The 23,237-nt window shown below is 46.3% G+C and overlaps 1 protein-coding gene across 2 annotated transcripts in view; it reads right to left on the reverse strand.

The window, feature by feature from the left end:
• The window catches only part of LRP1 (LDL receptor related protein 1), a 1,298,976-nt gene that overhangs the window by 1,095,369 nt on the left and 180,370 nt on the right, over positions 1 to 23,237 (reverse strand). For both annotated transcript variants that reach the window (XM_085654639.1, XM_085654638.1), the window contains exons 4-6: positions 21,341 to 21,460; positions 10,020 to 10,148; positions 8,720 to 8,983 (exon numbers count right to left, since the gene is read on the reverse strand). In XM_085654639.1, coding sequence (XP_085510765.1) covers positions 8,720 to 8,983; positions 10,020 to 10,148; positions 21,341 to 21,460 — 513 coding nt within the window. The remainder of the gene's footprint in view (positions 1 to 8,719; positions 8,984 to 10,019; positions 10,149 to 21,340; positions 21,461 to 23,237) is intronic.

Genomic DNA, 23,237 nt, shown 5'->3' on the forward strand with positions numbered 1-23,237 from the left:
GCGCTGTCCATTCTGATTCCAAGTAGCACCTTCTTCACTCTTGGCATAAACGAGATCTCCAGTCTCCTACTTCCCAGGATGCCTGTATGCGTCAAGATTCCGCGCTGCAAGTGTCGGCCCTATTCCAACTGAAGTAACATCGGAGCACAGTCCTGGAATCCTACAAGAATCCCTTAAGGAGGTAAGGAGTACCAAGTGAGGAGTAGGCAATCCTCCATTGAGTACCAGGAGCACAGGAGAGAAAAGTAGATTATTGGTCTGTCAGATGAGTAAACCTCCATATGTCCAGCAGACCGTGAGATCAGACATCACAATGTCTCCCATAAATTCTGCCTCCCTACATTTCTGGTGAACCTAAGAGAATTTACAACAATTACACACTACTATGGCACGTCAGGGATGCTCAGTGTTACTCTCTTGATTTTCGTGACCCTACAGCCATGGTCTGCAGTCATACGGCAGAATCAGACAAGACTGGGTTTGCGCACCCCTGTAGGGGACTCAAAAATATGACTGTACACTAATGACAATTTACTTACCCTCACCAGTTTTGGATCCTCTCTGCTAATACTGCTAAGGGCGATCAACGTTGTCTCCATCTTTGCAGGGTACAAAGTTAACTGGGACAAAAGTGAGGTTTTGTCCATTTCCAGATTTACCACGCAAAGATCCATGGAGATCTATAACGTCCGATAGTGGCAGGGCAAACTCAAATACTCAAGAAGTATTCCTTATTAGAGGTCTAGAGCGTGTGATGACAGATGGACACCTAAATCGCTAAATGTTTCGTGACCATGCACGTTGGGCACACCCACATCTGCCATTATGGGGGAAGAGATCAGATTGTAAAAATGGTGGTGGCGTCCTGCTTAATTATTTACTGGGTATACTATAGTTGACCGTTCTGCAGCACACACCCGACTATATAGAAGGGTATCAGAGCTTTTGAGTGGAGGACAAGGCTGAAGCCCATTGAAATGATGGCTGACAGGCGATCTGGCAGTCTAAACCTACTTCATATGGAATCCTACAAAGAGACACTACAGATGTTGCAATGAACAAGCAAAAGGATGTTCTGTTTTAGACAGTGTTGTGACAGGGAGTTGCTGATGCACAGCTGATCTAGCTCCACTTTATGCAGGAAACCTCCTACCCTATTGACTGACAATCCGACTGGCCAGTCCATGATCAAAGTATGGCAAACTACCTACAGGTGGATAATGCCGTCCATAAACAGGCCCCCATAAGGCGCGACACAGCTGCCCGCATATGGACACACACTTTAAATGAGGTACCAGGGCGAGTGCTGGGCTCCGTGCATTTGATCCACTACCGACGGGTGGGGAGCTGAAGCCATTCCAATGAAACCAATGTGAACTTGGCTTGGCAGGTTCCCAAATTTGCTAATATTTGCAACTGAGACATTGCCGCAAAAGCAGACAGGGACAAATCCCTTGTGTTATTCCGGAGTCTGTATATTGACCTACTTATGGATTTGGGGTTGTTATAGGGGAGTGACGTCTGGCATACATGAAGGTCAGGTAAAGATACTTTACTTTAAGACTCAGGAAGAAGACCCTTTGGCATGACAGGCAAGCACGCCTTGATTTATGGGTGAGCAGCGGAGCAGTAATCTCAAGTCATAGGGTTTCATGGCATGGGTGGTAGGGTAGACCGTCTAAAGCACAGCTACTTCAAGTAACTAGAAATTGTTAATGGACTTCACAGAAGTAGACAAGAGCCAGGAGGATGAGGGTTCTAACTGCTGGAGATGGATGTGATCTTATTGTGACTTGCCTCACATACTATAATTTTTCTCAAACCTGGACTGATACTTCAAAAATGACTGGGAAATAATGGATCGGCTCCACTGACTAGCTCCTTGTACCCACAAGTAGGCTGGCATGTTGCATGACATTCCTGTTTAAGTACAACGAGACCCAACTGGATATCATTTAGAAACATGCTTTGTAACTTAGCAATACCTAGTAAGTGTACAGTGAAATGCCCAAAGGGGAAAAAGAATTAAAAAACAATATAGGATATGACCAAAAATGTGGAAATCACACAAAAAGGAAAGTTATTAGTCATTTATAATCAAATGAAGTAAATATAATAAAATCACCGTAATAGGTTGACAGTGAAATGTGAACATAGTGCTCAAAAAGTTCATACAAAAAGCAGCGCAAGAGATGAACGTTGATCACAGTAACAGCATATCAGCATAGAGGCCCAATCTGCGGGTACAGGTTTTGGAGTGAAAATGAACAGTCCAGTTAAATTAAATAAACTAATTGCTGTCCCAAAGGTGTCGATCAATGAGAATCTAACTGAACCAGGGAGTGTTGACAGCGTTTCAACCCTTATGTCAACGAAGGGTCATCATCAGGACAAAAGAGATTAAGACAGAGCGCAAACAATTCAGGATTTTGATTATCACTATAGAGGTATGAATTACTTCAAAGGGCCCTAAAAAGGATCCCCAATTATTGTGTGGCTTGTGAAGCCACAGGGTCTGCCAATCATTCACAGCTGGTATAGAAGTTACAAGTGGTGACAAAAATATCAGTTCAGACAGAGAACCGAGGCAGAACAGGTAGTAGAATCAACCACTCGAGGAAAGTCACCTGAGAAAGGAAGGAAAACCTATCTCCACGCAGTTCAATTAAAGACTTGGGCCGCAATTAATGCCGGGCTACACAGTGTTGTACTTAAGCATTCTCCATCTCAGTTCTGTTTGGTCGATTGTTTACTCCTGTGGTTTGTGATAATGATGAATGACATTCCTGGCATTTATGTTCACCACAAACCATGCTTATCAGTCAGTTTGACCATGGTCAACGGGTGCATACGAAGGACCTGCAGCTCACCTACTCCGCTAAACAAGGAGTTGCCCACTGAAATGCACAAGACGGCCTTCTACCAACAGGTCACTTACAAGCTTCAGGACCGAACGTCCACATTCCTAGTCATATGGTCAGCTTTTCTCGAAGCACAGGATGGGGCGTGACCTTACTGCATTGTTCTAACACCTGTTCACATCCAATACCTCTCTCCCCAATGCTCCTCAAAACTCTATAGGTGTGAAAGGTTCTCCATCCATAGCTCAGGTGTGACACCCCCTGATCTGATCAGTTGAGGGTGGAATGACTGGAGGATCTCAAAGGAGGAAGAATATAGACCAAGCACAACAGCGAGGCAGTATGGGTTTCTTTGCTCCTTATTCATCTGCTTTATAGTACGTTAGACACTATTAGGCCATGGGGATTTATGTTCTCTCCCAATTCAATTTCCGATTTTTCTCTACTAGCGGATACGTCAATGTCTCTGGGGTTGAGAGTGTTTGGCTTATATATGCTTTTCACTAACTTATTGTTTGATTACAAGGCCACACTGCTGAAGAGTGCATAGCTTATTTCCAGATGCACTAATGTTGTACTTTGTCAATACTTCTGATCTACTATATAAAATGTCACTAGAATTGCTACCAAAAAACACACCAAATGAGAAGTTTCACAATTTAACAACCATTGGTGGGGCTAACAGGTTTCATTTTAAAGTGCCACTTGTTGTAAACAAAGGCATTCACATAAGGTATTTATTTGGTGCATGTACAAATGTTTTATCATATTAGAGTCTCCCTACTGGCTTTACCAATGCAAAAAAAAAGAAAAGTAGCATACATGATTGCTTCCTGTATAGAAGGCATAGGAGATAATGCATTTAATGTAACAAACAGCTTGGATGTGATTTTCAGATGTGAAATAGTCTCGCTTGCATTTCAATGGAAGTAATTCCTGGAAGGTGGAATTATACACTTAATAGACCCTAGTATGTGGAGACAGAACCCACCCTATTAATTTTTTTAAGATTCGGTAACAATTCGTCTGCAGAAGGCTAAGCCAAAGCCAGCCAGACTTAAACGAGGATTTAAACATGATCCCAAGTGGAATTTGGACACATGGCCGTCTACTTCAATGAACACAAAGACGATACTGTCTGAAAATGTCTTAAGGAGATATATGAATATGCAACGCTTTCGGGTAAGAAATTTGCAACTCAAATGACAAAAAATATGCCAGCCCTGAGCCAGCTTTTCTAGTCAGAGTTATGGACAGTCTACTGCAACAACGCTCTTGTTATCAATGAAGGGGTTCAGAATATCCCACACTGCCACCTGTGAGGCCATGCCCAAACATTTTAGGTCAACACTGGCTCACCCGCCTAAGCTCTTGAATTTAAGTCAGCGTGTGTTCGGGTTTGGAGCCTTAATGTCATCTTTAAGTTCTCTTTAATATTACCAATGAAGGCCATGTTTAACCCTTTCAGCGCGGCGCGGATTACCGCGCTGTGCTGAAGGGTTCGTGCGCGGCCGGGGCCGTGACGGAGCGGTTCCGTCATCCGCACAGCGCGACCGACGCGCATGACGGAACGGCTCCGTCACACGCATCAAAGGGTTAAAAGTTACTCAACATAAAGGTGTAAAATGTGAGAACACACACTGTGTATGTCAGATCCCGTTCAGGAGGCCAAAGGACGCTCCACAATGGAGAGTTGAGGCCTTTTGCCACCGCTGACCCAGGGCCTGTCTCACGAGGACTCGGCAAACTGAGCCACATACAACCCTTCTAACACTGGACTCTCAGAGTTAGCAAGGTGTTAAGTCTCCGGCTTCTCAGGGATGTTAGTGTGGGGGTACTCGGGCATCAATACCACCCCACCAGGGCACCACAATATGCTCAATGTACAGTCCATGAATTCGCTTTGTAGAAAGGATAATGTTGGAAATGTGCCATTTATGCATATTTACTGCTTACTTTGCCTTTTTTGTTGATTCCTTTTTTTGCTGGCTATAGACCTCTATGCACTTTATCCCTGCTATCCAGTGGTAATGTGTTTATCCTCCTCCTTTCAACGTGATGAAATTGGCATACACCTGATTGGCATATTTAACTTACCCATAAGTCCCTAGTATATGGTACGGATAGGTTACCCAAGGCCTGTAATAAAAAGTCGCCAGTGGTCTGCAGCACTCCTTGTGCCATCCACTGCAGTGACAATGTAAACATGACTGCATGCCCACCACCAGTAGCCTGGGTGTGCAGGTTTAAACTACAAATTTGAATTGTCAAAATAAACTCTTTTCACAGGCCTAAAACCCTCCTTTAAAATATTTCTAAGTCACTCTAAGTAAGCTTTAATGTTTGAATAGGCGGGTGTGTGATATTTAAAAGTAGGACATGTAAAGGTTAATGTCAAACATCCTTACAGTGAAAAGGCCCTAAAAGCCATTTTCACTATAGCAGGGTTAGCAATTTCATAGGAAAGCATTGGGATACAATATTAAGTCTAATTCATTCAATCTCCACCTAAAAACAGCTAGAGAAATATTTTAAGGACTCTTTTAATAGTCAAACAACATCCAATTTAATGGTAATGTCTAATTTTGTATTACTATTACAGAAAAGATAGTTTAGAAACATTACCTTTTGCCTGCCTATAGCCACTGGAGGCTTTTCTCTTAGTATTCAGCAGTCACCTGGCACCTTGATAGCTCCCCTGTGATGAGGTGTGCACTGCTCCCAGGACCACCCTTGGATGTTGGAAGTTGTCTTACTCTCCTTGACAGGATGGCCTGGGGGCTGTGCCCAGACTCTTGAGCACTTCAAAGGGGCCTCCCTTGTCATAAGCAGATGTAGCTCACACCTGGGCCTTCCTTTCCTTTTATCCTTCTAGTCAACCAGCACCATTCTGAGTGAGAAGTAGTACTAGCCCCAGAACTGGTTTACAGTGACCACCGACGTGTGGGTGTGAAGTCCTGTTTGAATGTCACATACTGCTTGAAAGGTTAGCTAAGGTTTTTCATTTGAGATTTGGTGGGTACTTTAAAGAGGCCTCCCCTGTCACAGGAAAATGTTAGCCAACACTTAGTCAGGGCACTTTTAATGTCCTGCCAGCCAGTCAGACCCCAATCAGATTGGGACTCTCTGACACAGCAGTGTCACAGGTCTGCATATAATATTTGGGTCACACTTCAAAGAAGGAAAACTGAACGCACGAGCTTTGTGTGTATACACTGTATGGTTGCGGAAAGCTCAGCTTTGGTTTTTACCAGACCTCCGTTTCTGAGTATGGTGGGGGTACAGGGACTGCCTAAAACTGGATTATAGCATTAGATGTGGGACGACACCAGGATTATCAAAGTACACCCCCAGCCCTCAGAATCCAAATTTAGGGTTGGCCATAGAATTTGGCCATCTTCAAAATGCCCAAAGTGAGTAGGATTAGCCTGGGGAATAGTTATCTCATTGGTTAGGGCATCCCCAGTGGTCATTCCCACTCACTAGCTCGTGCCAGGAATAAATGTGGCTCCTTTAAATACCCACTTCAAAACATTATTGGACCGGAAGAAGATCAGAAGAGGACAGGCCTTTTGTCAGCAATCTGAGAAGAACCCAGGGCTGGTGGACCAGCACTCTCTCTTGTATCCAGGATAAAGAAGTTTACTCCAAGGGTCATCAGGCTACCCTTCTGTTGAAGCTACACCGATTCAACAAGTACAAAAGGCCTTTCCTGCAACTACAAAGCTGAACAGTCGTAAATGGAACTTATCTGAACTCTGCCTACTACCTTGTGAGTTTCTAAGTGCTCCCCCAGAGATCCTAGAGGGCTTTAGAAGTGTACTCCTGTGGTATATTGAAACTTAAATGACTAAAGTGAGAAGGTAAAATCTATGACCAAGACAAACCTGGTAGGTGTATCAGACCCTGCACTCCATCGCGGTCATGTCAAATTACACCTAGGTCCTGTTCTACAAGCAGTGTCTGTACAATCTTGGAACGGTAAATAAAAAAAATATTAAAAAATGAGACCTGCTTCATTCAGCTGGCATGTGCAAATGTGGTGAGGAATTCTTTTGCATACATCATTAAGCACATACGCACCCAATGAATAATGCGGGTGCTAGTACCGGTCATGATGTGTATACACAATAGGTGCATCGCTTTATGACACATTTATCAGGTTTTCGGACGATGCTGTAAAACATCAACAAAAGTAAATATTTGCTCAATATTTTAATGCTGTACAGCATCGCAAAAAAGCATTGGCAAAGTCAACAGTTCCCAAAGGTGAGACCTATTGGCTTGGCTTCATCAGCGATTGTCTACACATGGAGCTTAATATTGGAGTCTCCAAGTACTTCAAATTTTAGGAGATCAGGAGAGGGAGAGACTGCTGTACAGAAAATGAGCTGAGACAGTGGGGAAGCTGGGAACAGATCAGAACATTGGGGTCCTAGATCTGTAGCCAACCACTGGGCAGGAGGAGATAAACTCCTGTGGGGAGGGTGACAGCAAGACACAGGAGTGGAAACCAGAAGAGACCAGATTTAGGGTGCTTACTGATCTAGTGCAGTGGGGGATATCTCTCTTGCCATATATCAATGGACCGCCACCAGCCATTTCACCATCAGTAGTCTTTAAAAAAACTGAACACAGCCCATAATGGAGCACAATAAAACAAAGTTTAAAAAAAGTTTTCTGGATGTTCTTTAAATTTAAAATTCCAGTGAATAAAATCTCAAAAATATGAGCTAGAATGCAGATGTTTTAAAGTAGTGTTCCTTAAAGAATTATAATTTCAAAAGGTTCAGTCATGGTGCCAGCTCTCCCAATCTTGCCCTCACAGTAGTGCATTGATGATACATGTTAGTTACTATCTGTAGCATTCTTTAAAATTACAATTTAACAAAAACACCATGGCATTCAGCACAATCTGGTCTTTATGTGATTAAGCCATATCTTTAAATAATGCCTTTTTCACGTAACGCAAGAAATAAACGAGCAGGGCAGACGTGCTGGAATTCATTGCCAAAACCACAGGCGATTCCTGGTCATGACGTCCAGGCGGCTCAGAAGGAAACTTTACAATTTATGGGAAATTCGTAGTACAAGCCAGGGTACTGATGCAAAATCCACTATTTTATCGTAAGGCCTGCAAGGCCACAAGTGTGCTTGTGGAGTCCAAAGATCATGTCATACTACAAAGCGCGCAAATACAAAAACAGCAGACCTATCAACAGCAGCGCGGTGGAGGTGCAGAAGCCATCCTATCAGCCAAAGATCAAGCCATTTTTCTGTGTCAGTGTGTTTAACTCCTATGGTGTGTTCGAGCTGCCTGCTATGGGCCAGCTTGCTCCCTCCCTCGAACTGTTTGTATAGATCGTTGCATGCACCCAGACTTATAGAAGAGGAGTGTGGTGCCACCAGGGTTGCCACCTTTCTCAGACCAAAAGACCAGACATTTGTTCGTATTTTGATATTCAACGCCCAGGCATGATACTTAAATATAGCTTTATCTAAAATAGGCTGCAATCATATTTAACATGGCCTTTTTTTCTTTGATCATCAATTATTAATCAGGGACCATTTAGTCAGCTGTACAACACGTTTTAAAGGGCTTTCACGATATATTTACTGTGTAAAGTATGTACTGATAGGAAAATACCAGCTTTAGGCAATTTTTCTAATCAGAGTACTGGTGGGGAGATTAAAATACTGGTGGCGACGGTAAAAAACACAGTTAGGTGTCAAACTTCGGTGAGAAACGCACACGAGGTATCATCTCCACCACTGAAGAAATCCCTCCCAGATTCTGCCAGCCAACGCCACCAGAGCCCTGTGAATCCCAGCATTGTCCCAACATGGCAGGTACTTACGGTGTAGGCTTAAGGAGATGTTGATGGTCCGTTCATCAGTAAAGCCCTTCAAGTTCGGTATTCGGGCGCATTTCAGTAGAGTCTGTGTGGCGCTCTCGCCCACGTGCACCCAACACACAGTCTCCTCGGCATAGTTGAAATCCATGGCTGTCGTTTGCTTGGTGCTTGAGGGGGTAATGGTCGGGACCTGCACTCCCGTAAGAGATGTGGCCAAGATGTTTTGAGAGTTGGCGATCAATAGGACTGTCATTCTGTCCACAGGCTCTGCAGAAGGGATTAGAAAAGATGTAGTTAAAGAAATGATCATAAGCAAAGTACTTATATGTGCAGCTTTAAATTGCTTCACAGCCAACATAAAATGACCATTCTGTCAATACGCTGCTCTTTAGTCCCCCTTAGGAAGATCTGCTCCAGAGACCAAAAACCCTGACATTGTCAAACTCCTGTTACCACTTTATGGGAGGATACTTTAAAATACTCAGTAGGCTGGTGAAACAAACCATCACATCACAATTAAAGTAGGGTAACAAACACACACAAACACATTCAGGCTCAGTGGGGCAAGATGAAATCCCACAGGAAGCATCCTTGGTTTAGGCCAATCCATGAACAGACTTCAATTCCAAAGAGCTGCAGCTGTGAACAAGCGAACTTTCACTATATAATAAGGTCTTTCAGTCAGATATGTTTTGTTCGGCAGTCAACATACATCACTAAATAGCTCTTGATTCTGCGCATTGACTATAACTGGACTTGAAAGGCGACTGCTAAGTATTTAAACATGTTTGGCCACAAACAATCTAATAAAAAAAAAGTTAAAAACATTCAGTATAGGAAAGGTTCAGTTGCAAATAAATCACAAATGAACAGGTTTAATTTCTGTAAAAGTCAACAAGTGTCCCGAACAGTACAGTATTCGTTGCTTTGCTGGCACAACTGTTTAACACATGGTAAAAAAAATGTAGTTTAGAAGCAAGGCATAAAAGCAAAAACGTTGCTTTTTTACACTCCAATGCCCGTTTCCAAAATGATGTATGTTGCATCACAAAAACTGTAACACTGATCAGTTCCGTGTAGTATTCATTTCTCAGAGTTGAATGAGTACAAACTAGGAAAACCAATGTGCCCATAAAAAAATACCAATTGCCCTGGTACAGCAATACAACATAACAAGCTTAAAGCAATCGCAGAAAACAAGGCCGGATCTCTAAACAGCTGTAAACGTGTTTTGGCTACAAAATAACAGAACAGCAGGGGACAGACCGAAGGCATCCACATCTCACTTCCGGCCGGAGCATACCATTCTTTGCCTTGCAGGAGCGGTTGTCGGGCTGCAGCAGGTATCCCTCCACGCAGCTGCACGTGTAGGAGCCCTCGGTGTTGGTGCAGGTCTGACTGCACATTCCGTACAGTGTGCACTCATCGAAGTCTGAAAACAACAAGCACAGGCACAAGCAAGCAAATTAATGGCACATACAGCACACATTTCATCTCAAACTACATCAAACTCAACTATGCCCCACAGCACAGCAACAGCATTTGGACCAAGGTGGTAAAACATATTTTGAATAAATATATGCCATGGAGCAAAGGGGCCTTGCGGGTTAAAACCGAGCAATCTTCAAATGTGCTACATTCACAGGACATTGTCTCGGTTTTCTTCTCGTGGGCTCTACCATTTTTTTCAAATATTTTCTGTTCACATATAATTTACTACCAAACGTTTTATATAGTTTGATATATTTAAGAAACTATATATGTCTTAAATGGTAACCTTCGAGCAGAAGGCCTCTGCTGCCTTTAACATGCGCTTACAGTGCCACCCCTGGTCGAACTATGAATGGCAGACAGCGGCTAGGGATAAAGAAAGCGCTGTGAAGACAAGTGATAGGAACTGGCTAAGAATGAGTGGCTTCAGCAACAGCCTCCTCTCGGCCTCTACAAAGGCACAGTTGCAGGCAGATTAGATCCCACAGGTCACTGAGTTTTATAATATCACTAACCCCTCTCTTGCTTCCTATGCACTATTATGCTCCACAGTGTCTTTTCCATGATTATTAACATTTATTCAGTTTCTACCATTTTTTTTTTTAAAGATCTTGTTTCACGCATCCACTGAAATTCTGAAGATAAGAACACTGTGTTGTAAAAACGTCTACTAGAGTCTACAGAGACCCACAATGCTTTTTTTTTTTTAATTTAGATGTTTTAATTGACTTTTCAGAATTTATATCATTTTTAGATAACAATTACCGCCACTTTCCTGTGGAAGGCGTGTGGAGTTTCAGTGTAGTTTAGAAAGAGTAAACGTAAGAAATGCACGAGTAGATAAACCTTTATTTTGTTCAATATATTTTATACCTTTCCTTCATCTTCCGTAAAAATAGTTTGAAAACAAACATTGGCAACACCAACAGGTCTCTCCTTTGGGAAGCATTAGCAAAGCTAACAGAGTTGGAAACACTGATTGCCGATGATGAGAGCAGTATCAGCACTGAGAAGAAAAAAAGGAATTGCAAACCCCAGCGTGATATTGTATATGCACTTATGCATTATGATGCTGCAGTGGCCATATTTTTGCCAGCTTCATGATGTACACACATGCCAGTGCCACACTAGCACGTATGCATCATTACTCTTCATTTTTCTTTTAAACTACAGTTCCAAGACGGAGGAAGCCTACCTTGGTTTGGTAAATTAAAAAAACAAGCATTGGCATAGCCAATAGGTCTCACTTTTGGGACCTTATAAGTATTTAGTTATGCAACTGTTGCATGGCTAAACACTCATAAGGTCCCAAAGGCGAGACCTATTGGCTATGCCAATGCTTGTTTTCTTTCTAATCGCGGCACCGGTGCTTTACTTTTAATATTAAAAGTAAAGCGCGGGTGCCGCGATTATAGCAAAAGTAAAGAAATAGAGGTTTGTTTCTATTTCTTTACTCTTGCTATAATCGCGGCACCGGCGCTTTACTTTTAATTTTATAAGTAATGCACCGGTGCCGCGATTAGCAAGCTAAAAATGCAACCGCCGGCCACAGCTTGCAGTGCATGTGTGCAAGTGGTGCGCGCGCAGCATTAATCACGCCATATGGCGCCTCTGCTGAAGCGCGCTCCAGCGCACATGCACTGCAAGCTGTAGCCGGCGGTAGCATTTTTTAAAGCCCTTACTAAAGACTCTTCGAGCAGCGCACGCGCGCTGACTCAGCGAGACCTAATAAAACCGGTGCCTCTTCGCATTACAAAGAACGAGGGGTCAAGCAGCAAATTGCAGCTGCCGGCCTGCCATAAAAGGAAAAAAGCCACACAAAAAAACAGTACAGGAAAGGAGCAAGTGAGCAGAAGAAGCAATGGACAAGTGGTAGGGGGAGGTGCCAGAGCAGGGGGGATGTGGGGAAGCATCACATGGGGGAAGAGAAAGAAACGAAAAGTTTCTTACCTGTCGGTGTAGTTTTGCAGCTTGAAGATCTTTCTGGATTCACTATGCTGTGCATTATTCCGCGATCTTGTGGTTGGGTCCGGATTCGTAGTCTTTTCTTTGGTTTTTTTTGTTTTTTTTTGTAGCCCAGGTGGGCGTCGACGTCCACCATTTGGTGCACCTCCCGTGACGTCGTCGTGCTTCCTGCGGAAGTCCCACCTTTGGGGCGCCATCTTCGGGTTCTTTTTTCCCTTTTTTTTTTTTAACCCTAGGCGATTGATTAATCCTTTTGTCCATATTTCTGTACGTTTCCACTTCTTTGATCCTATCCATTTCACCCCCTCTTCCTCCAGCCTCATCTTCCTGGCGGAGGTGGGTGGGTTCGCTAGTGAATCCAGAAAGATCTTCAAGCTGCAAAACTACACCGACAGGTAAGAAACTTTTCGTTTTGCAGCGTGAATCTTTCTGGATTCACTATGCTGTGCATAGATTTTGTAGCGGTTTTCCTATTTTTGTGGTGGCTGGGTGGAAGATGATCGCTGGTCGTTGAAAATGTGTTGTAGCACCTTCTGTCCGACCTGTGCTTCCTTATTCATTTGAATGTCCACGCAGTAGTGCTTTGTGAACGTGTGCACAGATGCCCAAGTTGCTGCGAGACAAATGTCTTGGATGGGCGTGTTTGCCAGGAAGGCAACTGTGGCCCCCTTCTTCCTTGTGGAGTGAGCTTGGGGCCCCTCCGTTAGCTCCTGTCCAGCCTGTTTGTGACAGAATTGAATAGTGAGGGCAATCCACCTAGCGATGGTGCCCTTGGTCACTGGTCTACCCATGAAGCTAGTAGCAAAGGACACAAACAGCTGCTTCGACTTCCTGAGTTCCTTGGTTCTTTCAATGTAGTGCATCACCGCTCTTCTGGCATCGAGGGTGTGCAGGGCCTTTTCTGCGTTTGTAGTCGGGTTTTGGAAGAAACTCGGTATCTGGATACTCTGATTCATGTGGAACGCCGACACTACCTTGGGCATGAAGTGTGGGTCCGTCCTCAGGACTACCCTGTCTTTGTGAATTTGAATGTAGGGCTCCTGTAGCGTTAGTGCTTGAAGCTCGCTCACCCTGCGTAGTGAGGTTATGGCCACTAGAAAGGCAGTTTTCATCGTCAACATTTGTAGAGTGGCCTTGTGAATGGGTTCAAACGGCGCCTTCATGAGCTCCGTCAGAACCACGTTTAAATTCCATGCCGGCGGCGGCAACCTTTTCGGGGGTGCCATTCTTTTGGCTCCCTCCATGAATCTCTTCACCACCTGCGAGGTGAAGAAGCTTCCACCCTTCTCACCTCTGGTGTAGGCAACGATCGCTGCTAGGTGTACCCTTAGGGAGCTCGAGCAGAGGTTACTCTTTAGAAGGTGTGTGAGGTACCTCAGCACAGTTGAGTCTCTTGTCATTCTGTTGTGCAGGCCCTTTTTCCTGCACCACACCGTGAATCTCTTCCACTTTGCGCTGTAGCACTTTCTTGTAGTAGGTTTCCTTGCCTCCCGTAGCACTCGCATAGTGCTCTTCGGTAACCTTAGGTGTGCGAACTCTAGGTCTTCAGGAGCCATGCTGCTAGGTTGAGTGTCTCTGGCTCTGGGTGCAGGACCTCCCCGTTTTGCATTGAGAGCAGGTCTTTTCTCCTCTCGAACCTGTACGGATTGCCTTGCGCCATTTCTTGAATCTGCGAGAACCATGTCTGCCTCGCCCACTGTGGAGCCACCAGGATCAGAGTCATGTTGCTGGTTCTGCACTTGTCGAGCACTCTGTGCAACAGGGGTATCGGTGGAAAGGCGTAGGCAAATGTCCTCCACCAGCTTATCCATAGGGCATTTCCCTTGGATTGCTGATCTGGTTGCCTGGACGCGAAGCTTTGGCATTTTGCATTGTGGCGTGTTGCAAATAGGTCTATTGTGGGAGTCCCCCATCTCTGGAAGATTTTCTCCATTTCCTGGCCATTGAGCTCCCACTCGTGTGATGCTGAGGTCTGTCTGTCCTTCCCTGGTAGGTGAATTGCCAGTAGATCTATCTTGAGAGGTATGGCCCATCTCCAAATCTCCTGAGCTAGGGATGAGAGGGGAAACGACTGTGTCCCCCCTTGTTTGTTGATGTAGAACATCGCCGTGGTGTTGTCTGTCTGTACCAACACCCTCTGGCCGAACAGGTGTCTCTGGAATGCCTTCAGGGCTAACAGTATCGTTTTCAACTCGAGGTAGTTGATGTGGCGGACCGCGTCTGCTGGAGCCCATAGACCCCTCACTCTGAGGTTGTCCATGTGCGCTCCCCATCCCTTCTGCGATGCGTCCGTGGTAATGGTCATTGTTGGGCTTGGTGGTGTCAGGCTTCTCCCCGTTGTTATGTTGTCTCTGTTCCACGAAGTTATCTCCTCCTGCACTGCGTGCGTAACAACCACTAGATCCTCCCAACTTCCGTTTGCTTGTGACCATTGCTGTTGCAGCCATTCCTGGAATGGTCTCATGTGCAGGCGTACATTCGGCACCAGCTGGATACAGGACGCCATCATCCCCATCATCTTGCTCACCGCCCTCACTGTCAGAGCTCGCCCCTTCTGGTAGAGCTGCGTCTCCTTCAGTAGAGCATCTGTCCTCCTGTCGCTGGGCACTACTGTACTGTTGAGGGAGTTGATCTTTGCCCCCAGGAAAATCTTTACCTGTTCCGGTTCCAGCGATGATTTTCCCCAGTGGATGGAAAATCCCAGATTTGTGAGGGTGTCTGTTACGCGTTTTGCGTGCCTCTCGCACTTCTCGCGTGAGTTTGCCTTGACCAGCCAGTCGTCCAAGTAGGGGTATACGTGTATTCCCTGCTTTCGTAGGTGTGCCGCTACCGCCGACAGGCATTTCGTAAAGACCCTTGGCGCAGATTTTAATCCGAAGGCCAGGGTTGTGAACTGGTAGTGTTCCTGTTCGATGTTGAATCTTAGAAGGCCCTTGTGCCTTCTGTTTATTGGGATGTGAAGGTAGGCATCCTTGAGGTCCACGGTGACCATGAAGTCCCCTTCTCTTATCTGTGGCAGTACCTCCTGCAGTGAAGTCATTTTGAACCTTTGCGTTCTGATGAACTTGTTTAGGTAACGGAGGTCCAGTATGGGTCTGAGGTCTCCGTCTACCTTCGGCACCACGAAGTAGTTTGAGTAGACCCCTTTGTTGCGTTCCCTGAACGGCACAGTCTCTATGGCTCCCTTTTGTAGGAGTTTCCGCGTTTCTTCTCTGAGTATTGCCAGTTCTTGGGCCGATCTCTGTCTTCCCTTCGGCTTCCTGTTTGGAGGTCTTTTCTCCAAGTCTACGCAGTATCCGTACTGCACGATGTTCCGTATCCACTTGTCTGTGGTTATACGCCGCCACTCCAGAAGGTAGAACCTCAGCCTTCCGCCTACTGGTGACGTATGCTCGTAGGCTCTTGAATCTTCTCTTCCCCCTGATGACACTTTTTTGCGCCTCACCCTTGGGGACCTTACGAGGGTAGGCGTCTTCTTGCGTGCTGAGTCACTTCGAGGAGGGCTGATCGCCCCCTCTCCTCCTTTGGCCACGTCCGTTCCCTCTCCCGCGAAAGGACTGGCCCCGAGGTTGATATTGCCAGCTTTGCTTCTGCTGACCTTGTCCGTGACCTTCGCCCTGCTGACCTTGCTGGAACGCCTGGTGCGACGTCCCCTGTTGGCTTCCACCCCTACCGTAGGGTCTCCTCGAGGGATTTCCTCGTCTCATTCCCCTCAGATGTAGGGCCCCCATGGACCTCGCTGTCTCGTTTTCCTTCTTGAGCTGGGTGAGCTTTTCGTCCACCGTTGCTCCGAACAGTGTCTCTCCGTTGAAGGGGGTGCCAAGGATGTTGTTCTGCACTTCCGGTTGAATCCCGAGATTCTTAGCCATGCATGCCTCCTCTCTGTGACCCCTATGGCCATGAGTCTTGCTGAAGTCTCTGCCCCATCCAACGCCGTCTTTATACAGGAGTTGGCGATGTTCTTGCCTTCATCCACCAGGTGAGAGGCTCTCTGGCGGTATTCTTCGGGGAGGTGCTTTACTAGCTCCCCCATCTCATCCCAGTGTTGGTATTGGTGTCTATTGAGGAGTGCATTCGAATTCACCATGCGCCAGTGCATTGCGGCGTTCCTCTCGACCTTTCTGCCTGTGAGGTCGATCCTCCTGCTCTCCTTATCCGGAGGTGGGCCCGAAGTTGCTGGAACGTTGGCCCTTCTCCTGGCCGTGGAGGCTATGATGGAGTCTGCGGTGACGCTACCCTTGATGTAAGGTGGGTCCAGGGAGGAGTGCTTATATTTCTTCTCTGTCCTGGGCGTGATCGACCGGCAGGTGGCAGGCTCCTTGAAGGCTTCTCTCCCCTGGTTCATCACGCTTTGTAGCATGGGGAGGAACTGACTCCTAGTCTGGATGGGGAGCAGTGTTTCGACGAGAAAATCGGCTTTCGGCCTCTCCTCGTCGAGTTTGACGCCGAAGGCCATTGCTGCGCTCTTCACCACCATATTGTATACCCCGATGTCGTCGGGTGGCGAAGGCCTCGAGGGGTACGTGTCCACGGCCTCCTCCGGGTTTTCGGTGTCGAGATCGTGCCATTCGACGTCGTTGCTGGTAGATGCCGCCGATTCGTAGAACGACTGTTGGTCTTCTTCCTCGGCTTCTTCCTCATAATAGGGCTCCTCTTCTTCCTCGAGATCCCTTGTCAGCCCTTCGGCGTCGAACTCGCCTTCGACCTCGACGACGTCCGCCGATGAAACCGTTGGAATCTTGAATTCCTTCATCCTGGCGTCGAACTCCTTCTTCCTTTGAAGGATGTTCTCCATTTCGGCCTCGAGTCGCCTCTTCTTTTTCTCCATTTCGGAGATGCTTTCGGCGTCGACCGCGGGTCTCTTCGATGAAACTTGCGTCGACGTCGAACGTTCTTTCTGCGTCGATCGGCCAGTTTCATGGGATGATTTCGACGACCCTTGCCTTTCGGCGTCTTTCTGCACCAGGGAGTCCTTTTGTAAGGATCCGCTGGGCCTTTTGTCCGAAGTTCCCCCTTTGGACGTCGAAGTTTTCGGCGCCGGGGCTCCCTTCGTGGACCTTGACTCAGTTTTTCTCGAGTCACCCTCGTGTTTTCGAGGTGTCTTTTGATTTGCGCTCGACGATTCTCTTACCTCGTCTTCTTTTTTCTTGTCGGTCTCTACGACCGTGAAGTTTTCGGCTGTCTCGGCGACGTTGTCCTCGTCGTCCGTGTCGAGGCCCAGCTCGTAGAGTGTCGGGGGTTTCCCTTTGCCATCCATGTTGGCGTTGGCTCTTCTCTGCCTCTCTCTCACCCTGAGTGTCTTCGGCGCGAAGGCTGAGCAGGCGTTGCAGTCGATACTCTGGTGATCCACCGGTAGGCAGAGGTTGCAGACCGGATGCTGGTCTTTCTGCGCGAACTTGTGGTGGCAGTTTGGGCAGAACTTGAATGGCGTCTTGTCCATTTCGCTCAGGGTCTCTGAGCGTGCATTCTCCAAGGCTGTCGAAGAAAAAAGGTTCGCTGGTCCTCTTTCTTCGCGCTCCTGATGAAATCTGTTCTATTCCTGATGTCTTCTCTTGATTCTATCGATGAAAATCGCTTTTCTTCCTTCTTCCTCCGAGTGAATTTTCTGGAGCTTCCCGATGACGATCCAGACCCAACGGCGGAAAAAAGAATCTGAAGATGGCGCCCCAAAGGTGGGACTTCCGCAGGAAGCACGACGACGTCACGGGAGGTGCACCAAATGGTGGAGGTCGACGCCCACCTGGGCTACAAAAAAAAAAAAAAAAAATCAAAGAAAAGACTACGAATCCGGACCCAACCACAAGATCGCGGAATAATGCACAGCATAGTGAATCCAGAAAGATTCACGCTGCAAAAACACATGTACTTATGCACTTAGACTGAGTACCAAAGAACAAGTTCATTTCCTTCAGTAATGCTCTTTCTGGTGGATGCTTTATCTTACCACAGAATCCTCACATTGTTACTATCCCCAGGTGCTGAAATGATCTGGAGATTTTTCTCAGCTTTGCTTCCACTCACCAACAGGTGGCACGGTGCGGGTCTACATTGACTCCGCCCTGCCTAGGTAGTGACATCATAGCCACATATAATCGCCACCAGTGCGCACGGATATCAGTTTCTTTCTTGACTTTCTCCGCCATCGGACACAGAGCTTGATAAGTGATCAGATATGACAGTGTGCATATCTCTAAATATGGACCTTTTTATAGATGGAATAAAGAGTCAGTTGCACAGAACGGGGAAGTGCGAGGGCAGTGAAAAATGTGCGGTTAGATAAAAGTATACATTGGAAAGAGCTTTCCTGAAGGTAAGTAACCTGTACTTCTGATGGATATTTCCAGTTGCAGATTCCTTGACTTGTGAATAGTGATACTCAAACTGTACCTCGCCAAAGTGGTGGGATTCTGGAACTGCTCAAACCACAAAATCCTACAAGACCAAATAATTAAAGTGTCATCCTACCGGATCTTGCTATCAAGACATGTGCCTCAAACGTGTGGACTGCCGCCCACTCCAGGGCTGAACAGAAGTCCAGAGCAGGCACCCAGCATAGCATCACAGTAAAAGCAGACTTGGCTCTGGTGGAATGAGCCCTACAATCTTCCAGGGTCTGCTTCTTGGCCAATACATAGCGAAATTAATAGAGAACAATAAATATCAATATGGTCATCTTTTTGCACTGCCTCCCCTTTCTGTGCCCCAGAGAAACTCACAAAGAGCCAATCATCCACTTGATGGCCCTTTGTACGATCTATGCAAAAGCTCTTTTGGGGTGCACATGAAAAGGTGTCAGAACCTACTGTTAGAACGCCATTCTATTCTGCAACACGACTTTGAGACAACGGTGGTGCATGGAGAATGGACGGACAGAGGATATACAGAGCTTGAAGCTCACACACGTGAAGAGCTGAAGTTAACGCTAGAACAAAGACTGTCTTGAGAGTCAGGAGATGCAAATGACAGCTGTGCACGGGCTCAAATGGGGTATACATATGGAGAGTTAAAGTTAAAAACAGATGAAGGTCCCACTGCAACATTACAAAAGGCTTGGGTGGAACATATGCACCAGACTTTACGGTGGTATAAATAAGGATGGTTGCTCAGATAAACATAACAATGCAGAAAGGGCCTATAAATAATCTTTAACAGTGCACACAGCAAGTAGCTGGGATAAAAGACACTACAAAAAGCACAAAAAGCAGAACATTCGACAGCTTGCCATTAGTGTGTCCTTTCGGGATTCATGTAAGAGAAGAAGTGGTTCAGTGGTGCCTGTTCAGGCAGCAGGATTTTTATCAGGACATTAGCCATGACCTCAACCGATGGGGCCTGTAGTTGTAGAACTTTAGCAGCACGTCAAATGACCCCTGCAAAAAAGGTTGATTCCTTTGTAGAAGGACCAGGTATTCAACCCATTCTTCAGGCAGGTGTCTAGCCCACTGTCCTCCTGAAGGTCCATGAAAGATTGTCTTCATTATAGTAATGAGATGCCTCATAACTATCATCTTCAGTCTCATCTTGACCATGTTTACTGTGTTCAGAGTCTGAGCCAAAGGAATAGGAGGCATTTGAGGGCGAGTTCTAGATAATGACCGTGTTCTGTCAGAACCAGAATGTGGTTAGGCCGGCTGTGCCAAAGGATGTGGGAGGAGTGGGGGTATGGGTTCGGTCACAAGGTCTTGCACCTTTATATAAGATCTTATTGGATTTGTCATGGAGTCAGATTAGGCAATCAGTTCTTCCTAAGGTGTTGGAACTGACGTAGATGAGGAGAGCTACAGTGCCGGTTTTTAAGCAGAATGGGCATCAGCTCGAATTCAGAGAGGAACCCACAGCGGACTTCCAGAGGTGCAGATGATATTGAGGATGGATTCACCAATGGTATCCCGAGTGGATGCCTCTTCGGACCCTTGAGACCCAAAGGCACACCAGAGGAAGCTGAAAGGGTGACAAGGAAATGTGGAATATGCCCTTCTTGAAAAACCTCTACCAGTTGCAGTTTTGCAGATGGCCCTGGAAACAAGGGACGCATAAGGATAAGTTGTGGAATTGGTTCCAAAAAGTTGTGGAAACTGTTCCTCGAAATGAAACCGAACCGAGACAGATTGGCATCTTGATATCCCAGCAACTTCTCTGGTCTAGATTGGCGGGAAGAGGGTGAATCCCACTTCAACTTCTTGTGCTTTTTTTTGCCCAAGACTTACCTGACAACTTAGACTGCAAGATGGACCTTTTGCTGAAATGAGCTTGTAAATGGGAATAGCATCCTCAACTTTGACCTAGATTACCCCTTACGCACCATGCAATGGCGTTTTGGTGATGTAGATCTTGGCTTTGCGTTTCTGCATTGCTTTGGGGTTCATATGGACGAAGCCCACGAGAAGGAGTCACGCGTGGATCCTAGGTACCAGAAATCTATCTCATAGAGGGTCTGTCAGACATCTGCTTGTGACAGTCCCTACAAGGCTTAAACCCGCTAGTTTTCTGTGGGAACAATTTCCCTTGCACACTGCAGAGAAAACACATTTGTTAGACAACTCAAAGATGAGAAAAAGCTAAGGAGTGAGCTACGGATCTGAACCCGAAGGTGCGGGAAGAAAGGAATGGATGTCAGCATGCAAGGGTGGCATTTATATGTGGCTCTGATGTCACTTGTGGGGTGAGACTGAGTCGACACGGAGATGAGACTGAGTCGACACGGAGCCACACAATGCAACCTGCTGGTGAATGGGAGCAACAGATCCAGTGTGGCACGGGTGTATTCACAAGATGAGAAATCTGTGGTTAGAAGCATCCATCAGAAAGAACAAAGAAAAAAGTAGTTCTCTGAATGTAAACGGAGGAAGGATGCACCTTATTGAATCAAAAACAATATAAATGTGAAATGGAAACGCAAGCACCAGGACAAGGAAGGAAACCCATTGAATGAGAAGCAAGCAAATGAGTTAGAGTGGGATTTGGGTCGACCCATGGATCATGGTTTGGTTGCTTTCTTGTCCAAGTATTATACTGTACACAATACGCCTTTCGAAAGCATACAGCTAAAGTTGTATGTAGACAAAGCCTAAAAAAAGGAAAAAAAGTGCCAATACTCCTCAAAGGAAATTATTCATTTTTCAGGCTAAAAATAACCAACGCTGTCCGTGTCCACTGGAGAACACTCACCTTTGCAGCTCTTGCCGTCCTCTCCCAGCTCGTAAGCACGTTCGCAGAAGCAGGCAGGCCCGGTCAGCGTAGAGGCACATTGGTGTTTGCAGCCCAAATGTGAACAGTTTGCTGCAAACACTGAAACAGAAAATAAAATCGATGAGTGACAGGTCCCCGAGGATACCTGACGTGTTATATTTGCACATTTTAAGCCCTCGGTTTCAAACACAGGGATGAGGGCCACACAGTGTGACCCGGGCCCAAGTTAATTACACCTGTGGCAATGAGGAAATAAGGAAAGGCAAGTCCTGTCCCACTGAAGCTAGGCACAGGGTTGTAGTGCGGTAAACTGCCCTATTACGATTCGGACTCCTCTATGACAGCTTTTTTTCTTTAAAGTGTACCTTGCCTAGATGGATAGCTACAGAGTGATGGAACGGGAATAATTCAAGAGTAAAGGAGGGGGGAAAAAAGAACCCAGTATTGGGGAAAAAAGGAAATAAAAGTCCAGTATCCGGAGTAGCAGGTCAAGAGAAAGGCTGTTAAGAAAAAAGTATCGAACATTGTTAGGGGCCATTTCTTGCCCCCAGAACACGTGGAAGAGCACCCAGATCCACAGTGTAAGTGGAACACGAGCACTGCATGGTGTTGTATGATGGAACCACACATGCTTTTAACACACATGCTGGTTCCACGAAGGTTAAATAACAAAATTATTAATCACAAATATGTCTTTACCATGCATGCCTCTACAACGAATCATTTGTTAAGGCCTATTTGGCAAATACATATCCGTGGTTAAGAATTCACAGGTAAGTCTTAACCCCCCGACCTCTGCCCCTTTCCCGAGTTCCTAAACAACCCCACCCCCAGCCCTAGTACCTTTATCACCCGCCCTCCCCATATACCTAAAAACTACCCCCTAAGCCCTAAAAACGACCCTGTACCCCCAAGTCCTAAGTGCTATCACAAACCCTGGGCCCGCCCTGAACCCTAAAACGGCCCCCAAGCCCTGAAAACTAAACTACCTCCTAAGCCGTAAAAATGACCCTGTCTCCCAAAGTCCTAAGTGCTAAGTGCTATCACAATCCCTGCCCCCTGCCCTGAACCCTAAAACGGCCCCAAGCCCTTAAAACTACCCCGAACCCCCCCTCCAATCCCGGAAAACTAATCCAAACCCACCCACCCCAGTCCTCAAAAATACCCAGACCCACCTCCAGCCTAGTAAACTACCCCCGGCCTACCCTCAGCCCACAATACAACCCTCTCTCCATCCCTCAACCCTACTTACCTCACCCTGACCTCTTCCTGCTTCCAACTGTCTGCAAGCTCTACCGCACATATGCATTAACCATGCAAACGTGTGGTTAAGGCATAAGCTCGGAAGAGCTTGCGTAGTACAGTCTTCGTTGTAAAGGCTGTTCGTTGTTCAGCCTTTGTGGTAAAGGCTGTTTCCCCCTCATGGCTATGCACTCAGACCAAGGCTATTCAGATGTAAGCAGTGCACTTTCCTGCATCAGAAACACATCTCTCAGAATAACAAAGTGTGGGAAACATGAACATTGTTCACATTACAATCACTCTGATCACGGTCTGCTGGGATACCACGAGAGTGGGGCCTGAGCATACACTATCCCTACCCCCAGAACAGCTCCCAAGACACCCAGGCACGGCAGACATTAGTGAGAGATGCAGGGTCAGATTGGTAAGGCGGGCAATGGCTGAAGGGTCGGTATCAGAGTTCCAGCTATGGGCTGCTTTTTTGGGCAGCCTGGGGGGCCGATTTGGTCGGTGTCTGTGTTGTTCATGTGCTGCATACGGCCCAGTGGATGCCCGAGTGGCCTTTATGGAGGCAGATGGGCATCCATTACCTCCCTTTTATCAACGGGCAGAGGCGTCACTCCCTTTCTCTCGC

The sequence above is a fragment of the Triturus cristatus genome, chromosome 4_1, assembly GCF_964204655.1.
Source record: "Triturus cristatus chromosome 4_1, aTriCri1.1, whole genome shotgun sequence".
Classification (NCBI taxonomy): Eukaryota; Metazoa; Chordata; class Amphibia; order Caudata; family Salamandridae; genus Triturus; species Triturus cristatus.